This window comes from Polypterus senegalus, chromosome 15 (genome assembly GCF_016835505.1).
Source record: "Polypterus senegalus isolate Bchr_013 chromosome 15, ASM1683550v1, whole genome shotgun sequence".
Lineage (NCBI taxonomy): Eukaryota > Metazoa > Chordata > Cladistia > Polypteriformes > Polypteridae > Polypterus > Polypterus senegalus.
In genome coordinates this window covers 125,722,605-125,747,849 of record NC_053168.1, presented here as the reverse complement: position 1 = coordinate 125,747,849, position 25,245 = coordinate 125,722,605, and the positions used below count along the sequence as shown (strand labels likewise).

General features: G+C 38.9%; 1 protein-coding gene across 1 annotated transcript in view; it reads left to right on the top strand.

The window, feature by feature from the left end:
* Nucleotides 1-25,245, top strand: part of LOC120516198 (eukaryotic translation initiation factor 3 subunit E-B) — a 72,564-nt gene that overhangs the window by 9,866 nt on the left and 37,453 nt on the right. Inside the window, exons 2-8 of the mRNA XM_039737711.1 lie at nucleotides 3,396-3,513; nucleotides 4,235-4,352; nucleotides 5,340-5,382; nucleotides 6,192-6,296; nucleotides 14,055-14,180; nucleotides 15,635-15,759; nucleotides 24,766-24,892. Coding sequence (XP_039593645.1) covers nucleotides 3,396-3,513; nucleotides 4,235-4,352; nucleotides 5,340-5,382; nucleotides 6,192-6,296; nucleotides 14,055-14,180; nucleotides 15,635-15,759; nucleotides 24,766-24,892 — 762 coding nt within the window. The remainder of the gene's footprint in view (nucleotides 1-3,395; nucleotides 3,514-4,234; nucleotides 4,353-5,339; nucleotides 5,383-6,191; nucleotides 6,297-14,054; nucleotides 14,181-15,634; nucleotides 15,760-24,765; nucleotides 24,893-25,245) is intronic.

Genomic DNA, 25,245 nt, shown 5'->3' with positions numbered 1-25,245 from the left:
TCAGTACCTTCATGGTGATGAATGAAATGATGCTTGAACGTCGTTTCAGGATCTGTAAACCTTGAAGGTCAGCAGAACTCCAACATGGTTTGTTATTTTAACCCTTGGATGTCCTCTTGTGACCTCACTCCCTCACTCATGCTCGTCTTCATCCAATGTAAACCATGTTCTGTATATTATTTAACAGACACAAGGAGATGTTCCACAATGTCGGCATTGTGCAAGGCTTTCACTGATGTCAGCCATAATATTTCTCTGTTTAAAATCGGCACAGCTCTGCACCATGTATCATTGCTTCAAGTTAAAAAAGAAAATAATTTGGATGATAAATTTTAATGTTGGAACAGGTATAGACAAAAGCATTTTATTTAAAACAATTTTTGTCTGAATAGAGCTAGTATGAATTTAATGAAGCATTTTTTGTACATTAATCTCTGATGCATATGGAAGAATGAGTTTCATTTTTGGCCTGGACATTACTGGGTCAAGGCCCTCTTGCAGGGTTTTAATTCCCTGTGTCCCTGCTTGAAAAAAAAAAAAAAAGATTACAGGAATATTCCGCCTGACGTGCCCCTTTTTTTATTATATAAATGTGTTACTTACCCCATACACTTTGAACTGGCATACATGAAATAAATTTAATTTGGAGAAAATACGTAAAGATCGACATAGAATGGGACCAGCAAGTGACCAACATGGGACACTGCCAAGCACTGTGGGGGGAAATGTCCATGTAAGAAGCGGAGGGGGGTTAACACGTGCATTGCTCGTTGGATAATTCACGTCGTATTTACAGTCACTAGTTTTAAATGTGCAGAATTAATACTGTTTTGCTAAAATGTTGTTAAATAATTACATCCTGAATTATCGCCACATATGTAAACCGCAAACTCATGGGAGTGACATTTTGAATTGAAGACGGCATTCTTGACCAATTAATGTCCAGGAGAGGCGGGCTTTCAACAAGTTAAAGGAATACTTCTTCCAAAAACATTTTTTAATGTTTCTTACTCCTTCTAGTTTGTAGTGATGGCTGAGAACCATGTTTAATCTTCTGTTTTCATGCTGATTGGAGATACAGTTAAAACAGAAATCTGTGGTGACCAATGTTGAATAACAGTAAACAATATCAAAACATCTTTAAAAACAAAAAAAAATTCTGTTACTTGTGTCAGGTAATTCACATGTAGAGTCTTCCAGTGCTATGCACATGCATCCCAGGCACTCAGATTTTCATTGTGTTACGTTGTTTCTCTGGAAGGCGGCAGTAAATTTAAACAGGAGATGCTCCGATGTGATCGATAATTTGAATTAAAGACTTGCGACTCTCAATTCATTGGCCAGGAGTCCAGCACAGTAACGACTTATCTGTTGGCTGACATTGCTATTCACATGATCTTGACAGTGTATGTCTAAAGACTAAAAGTTGAAGAAAAATAATATACACCAGACTTGTGCATATCTAGTTGCTTCAACATGTAGAAGGCCTGTTCACCCTTGTGTTTCACTGCCTGCTTCTAAATACACCCAAGGTACTTAAGATTTGGACTGGTCCTCATTTACATCTCAACAACCTGAGGCCATTCCTTAATCAAATTGCTCATTTGCAGCTTAGTGTTGCATTTTAGTTTGAGGAGTGTTTTCCTGAAGTGACTTATTTCACCACGTTTTAGTTAAAATTCATGCGTTAGTGGATGTTGTGCACATATGACTGGAAGATTTCATGTGGGTTCTGTGATGCGGGTAACGTGACCTGTTTTGTAACGAATGTTCTGATGTTGTTTGCTGTTGTCACAATAGACGTTTGCTCTATCAAACATTTGTATTTTTGGGTAGAGTAAACATTGAACATTAGAACAATCTAGATGAGAGCAGGCCATTCAGCCCAACAAAGCTCGCCAGTCCTATCCACTTGTTTCCTCCAAGAAAACGTCAAGTCGAGTTTTGAAAGTCCCTAACGTCTTACTGTCCACCACACTACTTGGTCGCTTATTCCAAGTGTCTATTGTTCTTTGTGTAAAGAAAAACTTCCTAATGTTTGTGCGAAATTTACCCTTAACAAGTTTCCAACTGTGTCCCCGTGTTCTTGATGAACTCATTTTAAAATACAAGTCTCGATCCACTGTACTGATTTCCTTCATAATTTTAAACACTTCAGTCAGGTCTTCTCTTAATCTTCTTTTTCTTAAACTGTAAAGGCTCAGCTCTTTTAATCTTTCTTCATAACTCATCCCCTGTAGCCCTGAATCAGCCTAGTCGCTCTTCTCTGGACCTTTTCAAGTGCTGCTATGTCCTTTTTGTAGCCTGGAGACCCAAACTGCACACAGGACTCCAGATGAGGCCTCACCAGTGCGTTATAAGGGTTGAGCAGAACCTCCTGTGACTTGTACTCCACACATCAAGGCGCTATATAACCTAACATTCTGTTAGCCTTCTTAATGGCTTCTGAACACTGTTGGGAAGTTGATAGCTTGGAGTCCACTATGACTCCTAAATCCTGCTCATAAGGTGTACTCTCGATTTTCCGACCGCCCATTGTGTATTCAAACCTAATATTTTTACTTCCTATGTGTAATACTTTAATTGACATTGGGTCACTCCAAAGCAAGCCTTGTCCATTTTGTGTTCTGTCGCCCATTGCCTACCTGATTTGACTGACCGCAGAACCGCGGTGAAGTTCGTGTACCCCTTGTCGGCACTTCAGCCTTTCAGGTATTAATGACTTCAGAATGTATTTTTGTAAGGCCAGTGCTTTGGAGAGGTTTGGTTAGAACACAGAGTGTATGCCTTCACAAACTAGATGTACGGAAGGTTGTAATTATTCTGTTAGTCTCATAAAAACAGAAATGAGTGTGCGCCGAAATGGCAGTGGCTCACACTGTGTATATACAGTATGTACAGGGTTTGGGTTTCCTGCGCATGTAAGATTAGATCTTTGTGTTTCAAAATTGTTGTATTGTTTTGTTTTGGTAATTGAAGAAGGACTTATTTGTTTGTTAAAAATTATTTACTCGTGTACCATGTGCCCTCGTTTAAGACGCGCACCCTAATTTTTTTACAAAAAAAATCGCGAAAAACGTTTTGCCCCGTTTATGACGCGCATTGTGATTTGTATAGGAAGCGAGAGAGAGAGAGTGTGAGTGAGTGAGTGAGGGCGAGCGAGAGAGCGAGCCCAAGCAGAACAAGTAAATACGGTATTTATATGAAGGAATGCTGCGTGATTTCAATAAAATAATAAAAAAAAAAACTTATTTGTGAACTGTGCCCATATACTTTACACAGAAGTGAAAAGGTGCAGGAGAGAAAGCAACGAGTAAAATACCACACTAGTTTTAAACTTCTGTAAAACTTTATTGTATGTACTTCAGCTGCTAATGTTGCTTTTTATGTTGCAGATATACAATGAGAAGGAGCTTTTGCAAGGAAAACTGGATCTTCTCAGTGACACAAACATGGTTGACTTTGCTATGGATGTGTACAAAAATTTGTACCCAGACAAGGAAATTCCCCAATGTAAGTACCCTTTACTGCTCTTTAGTTTTAGTTACCAATACACAGCCGGGCCCCTCTCTCTTTCACAGTTGTACTTTGTCATACTCTAGAAAAAAAATAGCAGCTGTCAGGCTTCATGTAAAACATTTCATTTTACAGAAAAAACATGGAGTATGAGGCTTTTCATTGCCATCAGAATCAGGAAGTCGAGTGTCCACTTGCTACATTTAATTATACTAATGACATTTTGCATTGTTTAATTTGAGGCCACTATATAAATCTTAGTGTTTTCTTTTTTGCGTCTACATGCCTTAATACTTCACTTCAGAAATCAACATTCTGGGCAGCCAAGATGTACAGACCTTGCTCATGTCTGACTGTTCATGAAGAATGGATTCCTCTGACCCCTAACTAATCCTTATAGTGTGTATCTCAAGTACTGTCACGCTTTGATTCTCCATTATAGTTTACTCCAGTGGCAGCATTTTCTTTTGCCATCAGTGCTGAATGATAGCCAGGCCCTCGGTCACCTTCAAGACAAGTCCTGTCACAATTGGCTTTTTGCAGTGTGTCTCTTGACTGAGGCATATTTAAGGGACTGGTCTTCATACACATTGACATTGAGGAGCTAATCATTGGAGTCTGTAGTATTTATTTACAGCAGTCACATAATGGTTTGAATGTATTTTTAAACACGTTTTTCATTTGTTTATACTAATACTACTTACTTTGTGCTTTTCAGCTTTGAGGGATAAGAGAACTACAGTTGTTGCACAATTAAAGCAATTACAGTCAGAAACCGAACCCATTGTGAAGATGTTTGAAGATCCAGAAACCACAAGACAAATGCAGTCAACTAGGTAGGCTGCTTGTCCCTGACACTTTGACTTACAAGCTCGGTGTGGTGTACACATTTACCAATGTGATATTGTTTAAAAGATACTGATAAGACCTCCAATCACATCATTTTCATTAATGGTTACAATAAACATTACTAGCAGTGTTCCAAACTCCAGCATTTACTCCACAGCAAGACTTTGTAATGGAGTGCCATCACACCTGTGTTGTATTTTAGTTCAAGTATCGGTATTATTACGTTAATATTGAGGAGCACCCTCGCTGTAGTATATTGGGTGCTGTAGAAGTAATTTACCCAAGAACACTAAGGGAGATGACAGAGCGTAGTCTCAGAGTTAAACTGGGATGGACCGATTTGTCCTTTAGAGGTGTGAGGCGGCAGCAGAGCCACCATGCAGATGTGGTGCTTTAAGGTGATTTAATGTTAGGATTTGTTAGGTGGAGTTCAAGTCAGGTGTAATAAGCACACAGTCATAGGCCCAGAAAGTGGTTTTTGTGTTGATTGGTAGATATCCTGAGAATGGGTTTAAACAGAGCCTGGGCCCAAGATACAAAGTCCAAATTTGGGAGCAGAGTTAGAAGGAAGAAAGCCAAGTTTGAGAGAGTGACAAAAGAGAGGTGAAAAGCAGTTGCTTTGTGGTTGTGATGAGCAAGTGGATGAGTTGCTGCACCAAATACAAGAGGCAGCTTCTGTCGAGAGGAGGCAAGACCCCAGATAATCTGGATCATGGTCTTCATTTGGGATTTATCGCTGATGTAGCCGGCTCTGGAGTGTTACAAGTGTCCAGACTAAAAACCCGTATTGATTTAGGACCATACTAAGGACTGATCTCTGTTTGTGTTGCCTTAGATTGCTAGAACACATGATGTTCACAGTACCGGGACTGAATGAAGGATTGGGATGTTTATCATTATTGCTTAAAATGCTTTGTTGTTATTTGCAATTATTTATGAAAGTCCTTCAGTTAATTGTATTTGTTTATTTTAAGGGATGGAAGAATGCTGTTTGACTATTTGTCTGAAAAGCATGGTGTAAGTATATCTGCTCGCTGTACAATCTTATTTCACTGGCATTTGCATTTAATGGGCATATCTTCCAATAATATGAGCTGTGAAATTTAAGCAGAGAAATTACTTGAATAAAATATGCTTGCCAGTATTCTTACCATGTGATTTATTCAGCTGCACATTATTTAATATTTCATTGTAAGCATTCCTACTAAATGTTTTGTGAAAACAAAACTCAGAAAAATATTACAAACTGAACAAAAACCCTTTGCCAAAGCACTGTCATACATAGTTAGTGTTTATCACTTATTCTTGATGTATCTTCACTAAATATTGCAAATGTAAACTAATGTGGACAAATGTGAAGAAAAGCAACCAAAAAGTGATTGCCTGGAATAAAGCAACGTGATGAAAAATATCCCTTAAATCAGCAGTTACTGTTTGTGAGAACAGACAGCTTTTATGTAGATTGGCATTGATCTGCTCAGATATTGGTTACTGTGTCTCAATGCACCTTGTGGTGTTACCCATAAGCCCACAATTATAAAGAGATACAGATAATTCAATGTAAATTGACTTAGAATTCAGGCAGATCAAATAAAAAACAAATGATATAATCGCTGCTTGTCAGGTGTGCTATTAATGTAGAACATCCCTTTTTATAGGATGGGGTTATGCTACTGGCTAAGAGAGTCGCACTCTCTGGTTTTGAGCAGAGACAGTTTAGTTAACAACTACAGCCTTTAAGCATTCATCATGTTGCAGATTTCTTTTAAATCAATTTTGAAGTACGTGTTCTTTTCTTTTTTTTTCTTTTTTTTTTTTCCTCGCAGTTCCGTCAAGAATATCTGGATACGCTGTACAGATACGCTAAGTTTCAATATGAGTGTGGCAATTATTCCGGAGCTGCAGAATACCTTTACTTTTTCAGAGTTTTGGTGAGTAGACGAACTATAAATTGATAACTTTTATTTGGTGAAGTTACTATGGGTCCGCAGCAATGGCTTATGGGGTCCCTATTGTCAATTCCCCCTTGCATGTCTTAATTGACATACATTATGTTAACACTCTCCAGTACTAGGATTAGTGAACAGAACTACTTTGTTGCCTTAAATACTTTATCTAGCTTATCTATTTATGAAATAATTTTATTTAAAATTATATGAAAATATATTTTTATGTGAAGTCACTGGAATACTAGGGTAAGGGTAAGGGCTTCACCTCCGAGGATACGCAAGTGATGCCAGGATGTCGGCGAAACGAAACCTCCGAAGAAAGAGTTACTTGCTTAGCGGCTAATACAGAAGCAAGGCAAGCACGTTGGCAAAAACGAAACCTCCTAGGAGAGAGCTGCCCAGTGTAGTTCCTTTCAGTTACCTGACATCTCTACATTTCATTTTTTTTCAATAGTTTCTAGGAGCCCTGGCTTTTTACAACACAGACTTACACAGCTAGTGTTGTATAATTGTCTTTTCCCCCTGAAGGGTTAATGGTGGGAGAGTTGGGAATGTAAAGCAGACATTCTTCCTGCTGTACGTTAAAACTGATGATCAAACCACTCTCAAATTGATGCCATCAGACAAACATCTTTTATAGTGTGAGACAGACATCCATATTTTTTGAGGAAAGCTTCATGTGGAAAACTTTGTTAAAAATATTTGTTGTCCCCGCATAAATTGGCTTTATGATGTGGCGTTTTAAACTAAAAAATGCATGATTCCATAGAGTGGACTGAATATTTTCTTTTGTTCTGTGGAGAAAGCTAGGCTGCTTACATTTACATGTGACGTGATAAGAGTTGGTTGGCCTCGGTCTCTCCCTGCATGTGTTTTGAAGTGTGAGCATTTGTCAGCGGATGTAGACTAGTTTTATGACATGGTGACCCAATAATGTACCTTGGTACTTCCTAACCCCCTAAAATAAAAACGCTTGATTGACATTCACGTAAATTTGTGGTGGCTGGATGCTTAGTTGGGATTTTTGCTTTATTTCGTTATCATTCTACCACTGTGCTTATATATAACTTATTTGTTAGAGATTGTTTCATTTTTTTTGCACCATTTTTGTGCTTCCCCATCTTCCGACGGAGGTGTAGTATGATTCCTCATTAGGTGATTTACAGTGCCACTGCTTGTCATTTTGTGGTCACTGTGAGTCATTTCAAGTGTGCTTTACTTAAGAAACATGTATGCTGACTATTTGGTTACGAAAGAGATTTCACATGGACACCACCAAATTACTAGCCTTACATCTGCAAGCCTGTATCAATTCCAAATGACTAGGGAGGTGCTGCCAGTTTTAGATGCGAGCTCCTTGCTTGTTAATGCACGTGCCGCCATCTCGCTACAGTGTTTATGTGGTGAGTGAGTCTGGTGTGCCATAATTACCCAGATTAAAGTGAGTCAAGATTTTTATTTTACACATCGTCCTAAACCAAAAATTCAGATTCATCAATAGAATGGGTTTATTGTGAGCCCTAATACTCCCATTGGTATAAATGCTCTTCACAGGCCCAGTGGGCTGACACTCGGCTCTTTGATTGTCACCATTTTTACTGAAGCTGGTGTTCTTCTGAAAAGTATACGTGTGTGGCCAAAACATCTTGTGTATTGTATGTAATTAACTGTCATGCTTTACTTCAAGAATTGTGTTCCTAATTGTTTTCTTTATGTAGCATCGTCTCTTGGTATTTTCATAGATGTGGCCTGCATGTTTGTTAAAAAAAAAAAAAGTTATCACTACTAAATTATATCAATACTTAATGCCTGTGTTATTTTAAAATTACATCTGTGTATCTGTCTGTACTTTGAATATTCATCTGCATTTTCTAACTGCTTATCGTGGTACAAGAATTTCTTGAAGAAGAATCAGCATACTGAAGAAGTGAGTCACTAAATTGCTGAGAAGAATAAAGCCTAATGGCCACATGTGCTGTTTATTCAAATGTGTTCTTTAGTGTAATGTTTTTCATATTTAAAGCAAATTTCCAAATTTAAATGATTTGGTTCCTTTAAGCATGACTAGAGTTATGCATCTCTCAGACAAAAGAAAAAAAATCATAATTGTTTCAAATTGTACAGTTAAAAGTTTACTGCAAGTAATGATTTATGCTGGTAATTCTGTTAATGTTTTCCAAATTATTTCCACCCTTAAGGATGGTAAGCTAGGATTTTTTTTTTTTTTTTTTAAACACACAATGTTGCCTTCAAATTACAAAGCAAAGCACATCCCCTCCGTGTTATGGGCCATTTCTGTTATTGTCTAAAGTACTGTTCCTTTTTAAGGCTCTGAATGCCATTACTTGGAGCAATTATGTTTGGTTACTTAGTTGTTTCACAACAACTCGGTTTCCACCTTTGCTATTCCTCTTGTGAAGGTTACTGTATCACGTCAAAGCACAAGCTGAGTGAATCGCCTTCATTTGTCCTACCAGGTGTGGAATAACAACCCCACGTTATGAAGGAGCTGAGCTCCTGTAGGTTGTTTATTTGGAAGATTTAGTTGTATCTTTATAAATAGAGTGGTTAGAGTATGGGTAATGTTGACGCTTAGAGCAGAGGAATGTGCGGAGTCATTGGCATGTTGCCCTTAATTAAACAACCGCAAAATATCATTGTAAACTCAAGAAGTGAAAGCCTTTGCTCCTTTGTTTAGTAGTAGTTTACCACTTTTACTTCTCCACGTGTCATTTTTACTAGTGGTGAGTTATGCCTGACCATAGGGGTATTCTCTGCATAAAGGACGGATCTCGACTGGAGAGAGTCCACTGAAACAAGTTCAGGTGAAAAAGTGAAGAGGCAGCTAGTTTTGTTTTGTCTTTTTTCACATTGGTGTTTGCCAAGATCATTTTTAAACCTCACATTGCACATTTTTGTTTCTTACATATTCAAAAATAAAAAACGAATCACTCAAATGAATGTTAATCCAGGGAGTGGCTGCATTTAAATGTTTTAAAAGGACAGTAAGTGTTCGGTAGAGTTTTTGGTGTATTTGGCACAATGTGTCCCATCTTCATGTCATTTGCTTTCAGAAGTAAAACCATGTGCTCATTGTGTCATTAAATTACTGAACGCTAAACGAACTTGTCGTAAATCAAGCCCCAAGCGTTCACTCCATTATTTTTTTGCTGAAATCATCTGAGATTGGTGATTTTTGTTTATAATCTTTGATTTTTCTAATGGATTTTCCAGACCGTGTTTTACCGAGATGTCTAGCCAACTTTTCACCCTGTGTCTGCTCAAAGCACCCTGGGCTAATTTCATCTGCCTGATGGAGCTCGCTGTTTCCTCACATGTGTCATAGCCTACAATAAATTGTACAGCAGGGGTTATTCCTATTTGTAGAGCTATTCGTTTTCCTGTGTTTTTTATGTGTATGTTAAAAAAAAAAAAAAGAAACCTACGCTAGAGTTTGTTGTCGGACTGATCCAGACACCACCAAGTTTCGGTGGACTCCAGTCCCTTTTCTTTGTTTTGCTGATAAAACATGTTCTCAAGGGGTGTGTGTGTGTGTGTGTGTGCCAGGGCACAGATGTCCAGTGTTGAGACCATAGACTAGTGGGACAGGGAGAAGAGACAGATTCCACAAGTGCACTTGCTAAATGAATAGATATGATTGTGCATAAATAATTCAGAGCAGTCCAGCTACACATATTAAAAATAAAACAGCTGAACAATAAGTTAATGTAAATGTTTAAAAATCACAGGTAATGTGCATTGAGCTTACTACTAGCACAATAATGGCTCCTGTCACATCCGCCAGGTCAGGTGGGTGCTACACACATTGGTGAGGTTGAGGTGGTGCCCCTCTATGTGATGCACTTTGAGCATAAAGAAAAGTGCTATATAAATGTAACGCATTATTACAATTAAGTAAATAAAATGAAGATCAATATTCTGAAGCTCCCTGAGGTCAGCTGCCTGACCCTACTGGGTGGAAAGCCCATTTAGAGGGTGAAACTTGTCTAGGAGTGACGTTTTCAACAAGTGTTAACTTGACCGTGTTTGCCGATTGCAGACCTCATTAGACAAAATGGGCCAGAAGTTGATATGTGACCCTAAATCAGAGTTTCTGTTAGGAGTTTGGCTAATCATTATTTACTCCATTAACTTCTTTCTTTTAATGGAACTTCTGGGACATCTTCAGTTAAGGTGGACAAATGCTGCTGCTAGACAAAAGAACTTGGTGGTCACCTAGGCAGTCGTCTGTTGCTGTTTCTTCTCCTTTTTCAGGGCATGCTGGACCTTTCCTGTTGATCGCACAGCTACTGCTAAGTGTTTATTTTAGCAGTTTACTTAAGCATGTGGTTTTATTTACTTGCAATCATTTGACATTTGGACTGCGTCCTCAGCGTGACTACATGTCTGCTCAACACATGGAGGTGTGATAATATTCTGCCAGGCTACCAGAGTGTAACCACGTCAGATATGTAACTGAACTGTCTCCGAATGTTCTGAAGGCTTAACGGATCAGCTTGAATCCTTTACGATGTCCTTACAAATGGGGCATTGGGTGAAATTGACAGGATAATTCAGTTGGACTGATCTTGATATTAAACACAAAAGCTGTTTATGTAAAACAAACAAACAAACAAAAAAAATCCAGTTGCTGGATTTCTGCAAATTTAAATGCATTGTGAAATTGTTTTTTCAATGAATGTTGCATGATAGAATTTCTAAGAAGGTTCATAAATTACTTAAGCATGGATTTTACAAGATTTATTTCACACTGCATGCTTATTAGCTACAGCTTGACTGTTATGCACTTTAGTGAGGAACAATCCCGTTGAAACTTAAGTGCAGTGAGTCTTAACGAAAGGTGTGGAAAAAGTAAGAGTAAGGAAATCGTAGAGAGCGACAGTGATAAAAATACATCGATTTTAAAAAGTATGCAGGGCAACATCGAGATGTCTGGATGGTTGGCTCAGTAATCAAAATGCAGAAGCTTCAGTACACATCTTTCAGACACGCCAGTCATTTAAGTGCTCTTTGGAATTTGCCAGAAAGTGTGAAAGTTAGGCAGGTTTTGGGAATTTTTTTATGTTGTTTTTGACAAAAGTTCCAACTTCGTGTGTTGGAAACCTTACCCTCTCCATTACCAGGAAGTACTGTGCTTAAGGTGAAATGTGATGGTGGCAGCATCAAATTAGAGGCTTCTTTTTTTTTTCCTCCCTTCATAAGTTAGCAATAGTATTGGCACAGTAGAAGGAAAAAGTGACAACGGAGTGGCTTGAGATGTCTTAAGAGTGACCTGGTCACTGACAACCGTCAATGGGATCTGTCAATAGCCAGCCTGCCAACTGGAGCGAGCGAGCAAGCGAGTGTCCTTTGTTTGGCCTGTCAGAGTCTTCATTCAAGAACTTTGTTTTAGGTTTTCACTTTAAGGTGCCTGCTGACCAAAACAGTCTTGCCTTTTAAAAATTGTGCTGTGCAGTGTGAACAATACAAAAAAAATTAGACTGAAATGTCCAGTAATTCAGTACAGCAATATGTGAAAATTGTATGTGTTCTGAATGTTTTAGCAAGGCACAGTGTGTTTGTTGTGATAATTTATTTATAAATGTAACACATTGTTAGTAATTCAGATATGAATTGAAACCAAAAATATGAATTACATCACAACAGCTAGATTCTTTCTTCAGACTATCGATGATTTCACAAAGGAATACTCCACGCGAACACAATATATCGACATGTAGTTTGTGGTGGGAAAACGTTTAATCTGCTGTTTTCACGCCGAATAGAGAGAACATTACGATGATGACCAGTGTTGGACAGAAGCAAACACTATCAAAAAGTCCTTGATAAAGTCTCTCACATTACCTGCATCACATAGTCCATATGTGAGGCCAACCAGTGACACGCTCACAACGTCTCACACATTATTAAAATATTTTGAATAAATCACTTTCGGAAAACGCTCACTCAGACCGAGGTGAGGAATTGAATTGAAGTCCCAGCTTTCAGGAGTCCATCCCAGTAACCGCTTTTCATTGGCTAACATTGCACTTCATGTGATAGCATCAAAACGTGTGCACTGAGAGCCTTGTGAAACTGAAGATGGAATGGCCCAGTGGGTTCTGATGTGCACTTCAAATGCTTGTTTGGATTTGAGAAGGTTTTCTGGAAGTGATTTATTTGAGCCAATTTTATTCAAAGTACACGTGTTTTGTGCCTTCTGAGCATACGACTGGAGCACTTCACGTGTGAATTGTGTAGCACAAGTAATGGGTATCTTTACTCAAACCCAAGAATGTTTAGATATTATTTGCTTTTGTCTGACGTAACAATACAAGTCTATGATGACCATCAGAACCTTTTTATTTGATCTCCGTTCTGCATGGAAACATAAGGCTACATTTTTTTGGTCTGTCTTTACTACAAACTTCATGGAGTAAGTAACATACTTTCCTTTAGAGATTGAAAATGACAGACCAGTTTTCTTGGTGTCATGCTGAAGTGAGAACCTGTGCCATGTCTGGTCACTTGCTCAGTTTTTGACAGTAGTTTCTATAAGTTGACTGCAGTGTTTATGAAAGTGCTAAAGAAAAATATAGTAATGCATGAAATCCGAATGTGTGTTCAATAAAAAAACAGCCACATTTATTTCTACAGCACATTTTCATACAAATGGTGTAGCTCAAAGTGCTTTACGAGATGATGAAGAAAAAAAAAAAAAAAACATTAGGCAATACTAAGTAACAAAGAGTAAAGTCTGATGGCCGAGAGGACAGAAAAAAACAAAAACAAACAAACAAACAAAAAAAAAAAAACTCTACTGTGCTGGAGAAAAAAAAAAATCTGCAGGGTTTCCAAGGCCTGGAGACCACCCAGCCCCACTGGACATTCCTACTAACATAAGTGATGTATACATCAGTCCTCCACAAGTGTGTGTGTGTGTGTGCTGTAGAATTGTGTTCATTTTTGTTCGAGACCAATGATACAGTGAAATGAGTTCAAAAAATAAATTGGGTGCCACTACTGGAAACATTTAGCATTACTTAAGTCCCTTTACTGGTATGTTGGGAAGTGGCGGTCTGATTTGTGCACGAGTGAATACATGCGAACATGAACTGGCAGCCTTCTGTTTTATGGTCTGAGGCTTAGCCACAATATCGCACCATATCAATCTTTTAATACGAGTTCCTCAATGCTGGTTCAGTGAAAATACTTTTCATAATATTTACACGTGATTCTTAGTTAAAACTGATCTGTATTTAGATGCTATTTCTTTCAATGCACTTATTAAATATAATGAACCAGTTGATGGTGTTTTTGCTCTTGTGTCAATGATTACTAAAACATGTCCGTATCTGTATACAGTATTCTAAATTATTTAATCTGCAAGTAATTAAACGAGCTTCTTTATTTAAGACAAAATCCTCATACTTGTAGCGTTGAAGTGTATTGTAGGTATTATTGAAGTTCTTGATTTGTGTCACTCTCTTTGGAGGATACCTGGCTTTAAAGACAAATATCAGAGGAGAGACGCAGTTTGTTTTTCTTTATCAGCGATTTCATCTTTTCTTGTACTCTGCTTATCTTGTGCGTCTCGCTTGCTTAAATCTTGTTTTGTTGCAGACCATGTAACACCCATTAACCCAGAGAACATTTTAAGTGTGTGTGTGTGTGAGATAAAAGAATGTGTACTTTATTTTAAAAAATATATATATTTGATTGTTAGTTTTTCTTCTTTAGGTTCCCTCTACAGACAGAAATGCATTGAGTTCTTTGTGGGGTAAACTGGCATCTGAAATCCTAATGCAGAACTGGGAAGCTGCGATGGAAGACCTTACCAGACTGAAGGAGACTATTGATAACAACGTAGGCATCTTTTTTTTTTTTTTTCTTTATTTTTGTTTTAATTACTTAGGAGTTCTGTTTTTGAGATTGTTGTTTTTTAGACATGTTGCTTCATTTCACAGTATAGTCTTTTTAGTGCTTGTTTCAACTTTGACATCTGAACATTTGGCTTTGTTTCTCTCACTTCATTATCAATCATTTATTAAAGTCTCTTTATTGGCAAACCAGGCTTGAAAGGCTGCCTTTCAGTTTGTTACTAAAACCGAGAAATTGTTTTGCATTGACTTCATTTTGATTTATCACAAGTAATCTTGTTACACATTGGAGACAAATTGTAATTTTCCCTTAAATTCAGCTTATCTGTAGCCTTAAATCTTTACGTGTATCTGGAGAAATGACCATCTTGTGTCATTCCCCAATTTCCAGTCGACATTAAGAATCCTCAAAGATGTACTTGAGGAAGGATCAATACCTGTCCTGTACCTCTTTACCCTTCGTGGCTTTTCACACTGAAAACTTGAGCACCAGAAGAATGGCAGTGCTGAGGACCTGAGCCTTGGTCTGTCTGCAGTGTGAAAGAGAAATCCTACAAGAGCAGTAGTGTGGCATTGTGACTTCTTAAACATGACTGTGACTTTGTGTTCTAGTTGAAAAACAGACCTTTGCCACCTCCTAATACTCTGATTTCTTTACCTTCTAGGTTCTTGCATTTTATGTTTCTTTTTTGTCATTGTTATTCTAACTGTGCTAATGTTTTGTTGCTCTCTTGTGAATTTTAATTCAAGTGTCCTACAAAATATATCCCTTCTCTATCTCGTTCAGTTTTGTGTCCCGTTTTCAATCCTCTTTAAAAATACACTTCTCTAGGTCTTTCTTGGTGTCTGTTGTGTGCAGTTTTTTGTCCTTGCCCTGAAAGAGTATCTGTAAGCCTAGCCAGAGGTGAAAAACAAGGGTACTTTGTGAGGACAATTGGTTTACTTTTAACACATTCAAAACATTACCATCTCAGGAGGATTCCGTCAATGTCACTTGAATGCCGTGCACATGATATGACCTTGACGCTCCCCTTACTCTTCATTAAAGAAACCTAAAATGAAGAAACCTTTCATTAACACTCACACCCAATCATCCCACTGCCTGTCTTATAGAGCAGGCAAGGAAGGACATGAAAAAAATATGATAAATGAACAATGAAAAGCTCCATGGCGCACAATCTCAAAGTAACCCATGGGTACCTGTTCTGTCTTCATATGGGGCTTAAGAGATGCAAAAAGGAAAATTCTGTGCAGTAAAACATTTGTTTTGTGATAATTTGAGAAGATATTTTCTATGCAGCATTAACAGCTCAACTTTTTTTCCTTTTTTTTTTCCTGTTAAACCGCTCGGGAACTTGTTTGCTGCTACAGTTTTCGCTCAAGTTTTTAACGTTCTGCACAGGTTTTGTTAACCACGTTGTTGTTGTCTTCCTTCTACAGTCTGTCAGCTCTCCACTCCAGTCTCTCCAGCAAAGAACTTGGCTGATCCACTGGTCGCTTTTTGTTTTCTTCAACCATCCTAAAGGCAGAGACAACATTATTGAACTATTTCTTTATCAGCCACAGTAAGTGAACTTATTAGCTGAACTGCAAATGAAATTTGACTTGGTTTAAGTGTACATATTTTTGATTGCTCTGCGTATTTATATTGATGTATATATGTAAATGTACATATACACACATGCATATACGTATAATTTGTGTGTGTATGCTAAATACTCGTACCTTCAAATTTATTACTGTTCATGGCTTTGTGTACAGTATTCCCAATTTTTCCTCCTCGTGCAGAGAACTCCAAATTCCAGTAAACATGCCTGTAGACCGTGGCTTAGGGACAAGATTAAAATGATGAGGGTGATGTTAGATTAAAAGAAAAGTTAAATACAGTAGTGTGAAAAACTATTTGCCCCCTTCCTGATTTCTTATTCTTTTGCATGTTTGTCACACAAAATGTTTCTGATCATCAAACACATTTAACCATTAGTCAAATATAACACAAGTAAACACAAAATGCAGTTTTTAAATGATGGTTTTTATTATTTAGGAAAAAAAATCCAAACCTACATGGCCCTGTGTGAAAAAGTAATTGCCCCCTTGTTCAAAAATAACCTAACTGTGGTGTATCACGCCTGAGTTCAATTTCCTGATTACTGCCACACCTGTTTCAATCAAGAAATCACTTCAATAGGAGCTGCCTGACACAGAGAAGTAGACCAAAAGCACCTCAAAAGCTAGACATCATGCCAAGATCCAAAGAAATTCAGGAACAAATGAGAACAGAAGTAATTGAGATCTATCAGTCTGGTAAAGGTTATAAAGCCATTTCTAAAGCTTTGGGACTCCAGCGAACCACAGTGAGAGCCATTATCCACAAATGGCAAAAACATGGAACAGTGGTGAACCTTCCCAGGAGTGGCCGGCCGACCAAAATGACCCCAAGAGCGCAGAGACGACGACTCCGAGAGGTCACAAAAGACCCCAGGACAACGTCTAAAGAACTGCAGGCCTCACTTGCCTCAATTAAGGTCAGTGTTCACGACTCCACCATAAGAAAGAGACTGGGCAAAACGGCCTGCATGGCAGATTTCCAAGACGCAAACCACTGTTAAGCAAAAGAACATTAGGGCTCGCCTCAATTTTGCTAAGAAACATCTCAATGATTGCCAAGACTTTTGGGAAAATACCTTGTGGACTGATGAGACAAAAGTTGAACTTTTTGGAAGGCAAATGTCCCGTTACATCTGGCGTAAAAGGAACACAGCATTTCAGAAAAAGAACATCATACCAACAGTAAAATATGGTGGTGGTAGTGTGATGGTCTGGGGTTGTTTTGCTGCTTCAGGACCTGGAAGGCTTGCTGTGATAGATGAAACCATGAATTCTACTGCCTACCAAAAAATCCTGAAGGAGAATGTCCGGCCATCTGTTCGTCAACTCAAGCTGAAGCGATCTTGGGTGCTGCAACAGGACAATGACCCAAAACACACCAGCAAATCCACCTCTGAATGGCTGAAGAAAAACAAAATGAAGACTTTGGAGTGGCCTAGTCAAAGTCCTGACCTGAATCCAATTGAGATGCTATGGCATGACCTTAAAAAGGCGCTTCATGCTAGAAAACCCTCAAATAAAGCTGAATTACAACAATTCTGCAAAGATGAGTGGGACAAAATTCCTCCAGAGCGCTGTAAAAGACTCCTTGCAAGTTATCGCAAACGCTTGATTGCAGTTATTGCTGCTAATGGTGGCCCAACCAGTTATTAGGTTCAGGGGGCAATTACTTTTTCACACAGGGCCATGTAGGTTTGGATTTTTTTTTTCTCCCTAAATAATTAAAACCATCATTTAAAAACTGCATTTTGTGTTTACTTGTGTTATATTTGACTAATGGTTAAATGTGTTTGATGATCAGAAACATTTTGTGTGACAAACATGCAAAAGAATAAGAAATCAGGAAGGGGGCAAATAGTTTTTCACACCACTGTATATTGGGCTGGAATTGGTGAATTGCCCACCACACCATCATCACAACCTACATGGCAATACTTCTCTTTAGTATTTCATGCCACTCAAAATTTTGAAACTGTAGCTTTCTGTTCCAGCATAGCTCTTTAAAGTAGGAAGAAAATTGTTGTTTAAAATAAATATGATTGGCAGTTTAAGGCATGAGTAAGCCCTATGGTTTTACTGCCACTCGCTCTGAACTCCAGCTGATCCCAGCCACACTGCTTGTATGGCATAGCATAAAGAGATGTGTCCAAATCCTTATGCATCTTCAAAATGTGACGGAGGAACAGTGCTGTGCAGGTGGTCATTGTGATAGAATGACGAGAGATTATGTTCATGCCCCAAATTGTACTAAGTTGCTAAAAAGGATAAATGACCCCCCACACCTGGGGTGTCTTGGGGCCAGGGCAAAAATATATTGAAGGAAATGCATAATTGAATAAAAGTAAAATGTGATCTTGGTTGGGTGGGGCTATGGGCGGGGGAGCTTTAAGACTTCCATCTACTACCAGCAGACGGAAGCTTACACAGGCCCAAAATTAGGGAGCTGGCCTTAAATGTCCCAAAATACACACAAACTCCTTCCTAGGAGCAAAAACTGTGAAATGAGACAAGTTCAAGTAAAAATTCTTTATCGGTAAAGAATTTATTGATGTACAGGTAAAGTCCCCAAAAAATGACAAAGGTAAAATAAGGGCAAGAAGGATTTGCCTAAATGGTCCAGAGAAAACTAGTCCCAATACACAATGGAAGAGAAGAAGCCAGAAACTATATATATTTTTTTTTATTTAAAAATTCTGAAGAGTCCTACCACTACCAGTGACCCTCCAAAGTAGAGACCTGCACTCTGACTTCAATATAAAGGCAGGGGGAGGACCCAACAGCAGTGATGTCAGGGTTGCCCCGCTTCCCAGTGTTCCAACCCAACAAACTACAAGTACAGTATTTGTGTACTAACAGAACAAAGAGAATAGAATAATGATAATGAAGCAGAAAATACACCAAAGCCAGGAATAAACCCTGGCTGAAGCCTAACGGTGTCTGTCCCTTTTTGCCCACTCTATTTCTGAAGTCCTTTTTCACTTTGTTTTGCATTGTCAAGTAAATGACAAAGCCAGTGTCCTGGCAGGTTACCTAAATACTTGTGCTGTTTTTGGTCGTGCCGATTAGCCTTGTTTATCTTTGGAGCTACAGAGCCTAATTTCAAGGAAAGGAAGCCACAACTGATTGTCTCACTCTCGCTGTGTTGAGCTGAAACGCGTTTATTCATTTGGTTGCTGTTTGTTGTTTTCATATCTTTGAACTTGGTGTTTCTGTTCACGTTTAAATGTGCCTCTGTGACATTTAGAAAAGTTTTTCTATGTAGAGATATTCACAAGCCTTCTTTTAAATTTTGCAAATGCCTTAAATAAAGCAGTCTGAACGTTGCACTTTATGGCAACACAAGAAAACTTAAGGAATTTTTTTATCGTAGTGTAAGAAGTGTCAAAGTAAAAAAGCCATTATCTAATTATTTGAAGTACTTCAATAAAATTTTCCAGGTTGAGCATCCGAACTCACTTCTAATAAGGAGCACAAGAGTGGGGGTTTTATCTAGTTTGGCACTCTTAAGGGTTGCATTGTTTAAATTTGATAGTAGTCAGATTGTTGTCTCCAGCATTTGCTGTAGAGATTGGTGAGTATGAAAGTCGGCACCTGCAAATCGGAGGCCATGGTTCTTTCATGGGATGAGAAGCTGCACAAAGTGAAGGAGCTCAGTTACCACAGGGCCTTGTTCATGGGTAGACTTGATTATAAAATTGACATACGAGTTAGCAGTTTAGTTGAACTTTTACCAGACCATGATGGTGAAGGAGGAGCAACCTAAACCTCCATCATCACAGATATTTAAGAGCTTTGTGTGATGAATGACGTTACTTCAGCTCTTTGCACACTTAAGGGTTTCTGTGCTTGACCTCCATGAGAGGAGAAAAAGATGACCTGCAGTAGAATGAGCAGTCTGGTACTTTAGGATGACCTCCCACACGTGTTGCACCAAACATTGCCCACGGGGTGAAGGACCAGAACACAAAGGGAAAAATGCTGTCTCTTGACTGGCATGTGGATGTCATGTAAAAATATGCTGATGTTGCGTCACGTTTTTGCTATTTTCTCTTGGCGTCCATTGGCAAACTGGCCTCGCTTACAATAAAAGTATTTTGTTAGTAAAACGCATTGGCCTTGTTAAGAGACTCTAGCCTAGTTGAGTTCAGTATCACAGCTATAAACCTTGTTCATGTGGCCCTTGTGGGTGGAAGAGTTGCTACAATGCAGCTGTTTCCAGTTTATAATAAGTCAAAAAGACCAATTTTATCTTTTTTTTTTTTTTAACACGTTTTCATCACTTTTAGATTTTTTTTTTGTCCTAACCATAGCAACAGGATGGACCCACAGATACGCTTGCTATTTAAGGTGGATTAGCTGTAAAATAACTTCTATTGTCTTTGTTTAATCCAGCTTCTGTAGTCACACAGATTGTGTATTGTTTAGGGGAAAACCTCATTCTAGCCCAATGAAAGAAGTACACAACGCCCTCGTGGGCGGTTTGGATCTTCTGGTTTGCTTGAAACGTTGCTGTGTGAAACCCAAACCAACCAACCAACCAAACTGGACAGTGAAAGCAAGCAGTTAGTTAATCATCTCCAGGTTTGGCACAAACCAATCAGTCGGAGATTGTGAAAGCGGCGTAAAGTAACTGTTTCCTTCCAAAATAAAGAAAAAATAAACAGGCTGCCAGTTAATTGTGGTCTACTGGTACTTTTCGACTTTCAACATACCGGTCGAAAGTTGATCTGGATGTACGATGGACCGATGTATGTATTCAAACATGACTGTGTGCATAGTACTGTATAATGAGTCCATTAAGTCATTTTGTTTGTTTTATATCGTTTTTTTATCATTCTTAGCATATGGTGTATATTTTCTATCATTTTTTGTAAATTGTTTTATTGTTACTGTTGCTCGCATGCCTGCTGAACAGCGTCACAGATCCTTTCTTGGACTGTTCAATGTTACGTCCTCCATGTGAGCCTCTCCCAGTGTTCATTGTGTTAAGTCTAAGAGGAGGAACTGTTCAGGCAGAGTCTGAGTGCTCATGTTTTCTGTTGTAACATTTCAGCTTATTAATAATAAACATTAACAGATAAATGAGCTCAGTGTGGTTTCATTACCCATTGCGGCTGTTCGCACGAAGCGGCACGTTGTGAGTCAAAGCACAGAAGCGTCGGAGGTTAACCGGATTCAAAGCCATAGTGCAGCAGTATGGTGTGTGCGGTGAGGTGTATGTTGGTTACGATGGGATAACTTCATGTCACACGCAATCGTATTTGCTTGCTAACTGCTTGATCACCTTCATTTTTGTGTCAAGATCAATTGCCTTTTTTCTTTGTAATTTTTAAGAGAAATGCAATTGAACGTAGTTGGAACCGCTGCAGGTGATAAACTGAGATCGAGATAAATGACTTGCGACATATGAAGCTGGTGTGGCGAAAACCATTGTTTGCCCTTTGAGACGCAGTAGCGGTGGTAAGACGCATGGGTCGTAAGTCAATGACTGCCTGTATTTGCACAGTTGTTTTCAAATTTGACACCATTTACTTTCCACAAGAGTGTAGAAAAGTTGAAAGCTGCATACACAGCATTATTTTGAATAATATCAGAATTTCAATTATCTTGTAAGTATTCAAGAATTTGGATTTTTTGGAAACGGCCTGAAAAGGTTAGGCAGATATTTGTTCTGAAAGCTGCAGCTGAAAAGGTGGTTATTATTCTTCCAGCCCACCATAGTACTCCTTACCCTCCGAATCCCATTCAGAGTTGCATGGACCAGGGTTCCAACTTGACACCACTGAATGCAAGGCAAGAAGGAAGGTTGCCAGTTATACACACACCCAGACTAGCACAACTGGACAGAACCCACCAAGGTACAGGGAGAATTTGTAAAGTCCACACAGATTATCCAGGATGCTGGATCTGCGGAGCAGCAGTGCTGCTCACTACACTACAAATGTAATAAACCTAATAGTATGGATCAATTCTGCAGATGACATATTGAGGGCCTTAAGATTAGAATGTTTATTTGGAATTAGTCCAAGATTGAGGTTTGTCCTTGAATGCAGTAACCAGGGTAATGGCAGGTAAAATTGCATCATGTGCGATGGCATCAGCTTCACCTGATTTCATTTTCTCCACTCAACATTTTTTTTCCCCCCCATGCTCTGAGAAAGAAGAATAGAAAATGATTTAGAAGAAAAGCAACACCAAAGATTAGATATCTGATTTTGCAGTCTAACCAGGTTCAAGGGCAACTGGAGAAAGTATATTATCTTCAGATAACCTATGATGTAGGTGCTAATAGGTAATCTAATACCAGTGTAACATTAGACAGGCGCAAGGAGAGTAGATACAAATATGGATCCATTTGTGTTTTATTTTTTATATATGTGTCATGAAATCGGAACTGGGATCTTGAATGTACAAGCGCAGTTCTTTTCTACATGCATTTTCTACATTTATTTTATCATTATTAACCAAAAAACTGATGTTTCTCTGGAGTTGTGATTAATTGAAATTGGATACAATAAATATTGTTGCACTAATGTCAGAATTAGGAAATAAGCAGGTTTTTAATTTGGATGCTTCTAATTCCCAAATTTCAAAAGTTCACACACTCATTCCTCCATTGAAGTATTTTTCAGTGACAACCTGAGTATTGTAGAGTTTCTTTTCAAAGTCAAAGTAAGTCATTTGTCAGTTGTATATTTCTAAAATCTAAATCTGGTTAAAGTAGTATGCAGACCATTCATGCACTTCAGAATAGCTCCAAACGAGACCCGTTTGCCACTCATTTGACACTTCACTGAATGATGACTTCCTAACAATGTGCAGTTAGAGTGAAGGACATGTGGTCTGGATATAAAAATCCTTTTATTTAGTAGGGGGACACGAGATGGCCAAAATACAATACTGTTTATAGAGCACTCCTCACCGAGTGCAGGCACAGATTGCTGTGAACAGTTCTCAGTTAAAATACAAGTGTAGATTATATTCTTTACTGAATAAACAACATGAATACAGCTTTGTTGAAGCACACGAGATCAAGGTAGAACTGATTGAACATAAATGGGAAAACCAACAACATCAGTCCATGAATTAACGGATGAGTTAGGGTGAGTGGACAACGGTGAAGATTAAAAATATACACAGAAAAGTCAAAGAGAAAACCACAGTCATGGAGACCTCGGCCAATTGCCCACCTACCCACTTCTGGGTTTTCTATAGTGGGGCTGTGCTAGGGGTCCATTCTGAGGAGAGAATCTTAAGAGCACCCCACAGAACAGTGGGTACAAAAGGGCACAAAAATATCAGTGCGTGGATGTCCCAGAGAGCATCATAGTATCAAGAAATGGAAGGTGCATCACACCACCAGCATAAAGATGACCACCCACCAAAACATAGACAGAGACTGGGAAGGAAAGCAGCAAAGAAGTCTATCGCTGAAACAGGGGTACATGTGGGAGTCCAAAATCTCAAGAGCCCTCTGTAACAGTGGTCTGTTTAGGAGTGTGCCCTTAAAGAAGCCATTACTTGGGGCCGTGCATGAGCAGCTCACAGCTAGGATGGGGGAAAGAGGATTTGTTTGTGGCATAATATCCAATAGCATTCTTACCCTAACAATGGATGTATTTGGTAATTTGAAGGCTTTTTTTTTAACCCTTTCAGCCCCATTGTAAACTGCAGAACAGAGAAAATATTTTAAAAATGTATTAAAAATAAAAAGTACACATTAGAACACCGTTTTATGTAGCAAGCATATCTACTATGGCAGTTACTTTTCAATTTGAAGTTGTTTAGTAGTTTTGAGCTGTTTAACAGCCTTTGTGCAAACCCCAAGATTTGACTACTTAATTTTGTGCTCCAGGAGCTCAAAGCTTGTCTTGTGACATCGGACTTGTCATCGATGATCGCAGTAGGAGTGAATTTCCATAAATCCATGCTGACACATAAAGTGAAAACACTGTTGAGTTCAAATAGGAGTGAACATTTTACTTGTCATCACATCAATAAGAGGCCTGCCAGTTCGGAAAGTATGCAACACGTCCCTGGTTGGCATCAGCAAAGTGCAGTGCTTAGTGCCACCGCCTTCACACTGGTGGTGAAACTCAGAGCTTTATATTACATCAAATGCGAAAGCATGTCTGCAAAATTCTGGCCCATCACTCGTGAGGTGTCCCGCATGCTCACTTTTGCAGGTAGCAGCAAGGACTGCCAAAACTGTCTTGTGTACATGCTAAATACAGTAGTACAGCAAGTGGCTCATGGAGGATTATCACCTGTATACACACACTAAGTTAGGACTTGAGAGAAAACTGTGCAATGCTGAGATCTCCCCATACCCCCTCAACAGTATGACTTCCATTATTCCACCTGCTGTGCTTCAGACAGGATAAGATCCCTTGTTTAGTGCGAGAAGACTCCGCCAACCACACAGCACAGACGTATTTTCCACATGGCACTAATAAAGTTCTGTGTCTAAGTGGTTCAGACTGTGCTATGACCTTGAATGTTGGACACTGGACAACACCCCAAGGGTGCACTCCTGTAGAGCCGTGTCTGCCATGTGGTTACTCCTGGCACTCTTCCCAGTTTCTGCCTCATTTCAAACATTTGTAAAGCAAAAGAATGCGAACACTGCAATGACATTGTTTTACATCTTTTAACCATTGTTTTGGCCTCTTCCAAAGTGCTTCATATGCTGGTAACAAAGATGGGTTTATAAAGAAGACACTTACAGGGTTAATTAACCACTTCTCACCTACTCGCCCCTGTAAGAGCCGGAGAGTGACACAATGGACACCATATGCAGTATAGAGGCATAGATTGCTGTCACGGTTGTAGTGGAAGTTAGCATTATTTCTATTGGCATGGCAGCTCTGACTTTTTGTACTTCTGTTACTCTGGACTGCTGAATTGCAGTGGCTTATTGTAGTGATGTTATGGCATTAAACATTCTTTCTTTCTTTTTTTAGGTATCTGAATGCAATTCAAACCATGTGCCCGCACATCCTAAGGTATTTAACTACCGCTGTCATCACAAACAAAGATGTGAGAAAGCGCAGACAAGTGCTGAAGGATTTGGTTAAAGTTATTCAGCAGGTGGGTCGCACTTACTCTGGATTGGTGTAGACTGCTTGATGATAGAGTTCGGGGTCTCCTATTCCAGTTCTGGTTGAGTGGGTTTGAGAACTGCAAAGTCCAAGCTGGTAAGGGAGAAAAGTGAGAGGTCAGATTACCTTAAATTGGGAGTCGCCTTTAATTTGTTTAACCCAAGACTGCCTGGCAAAGCTTTTTAAGTCTGCCATGTTTAATCGGATCAAATCCTTCATTTTTAGTGTTGCTTAGTACTGGGGAAGGACTCTGCATTGACATTTTAGTTTCCATATTTTCATAAGCTTACATTATTTCTTCGCTAAGGACCGCTTGGGTTATTTCTGAATCTAAATGTTAAT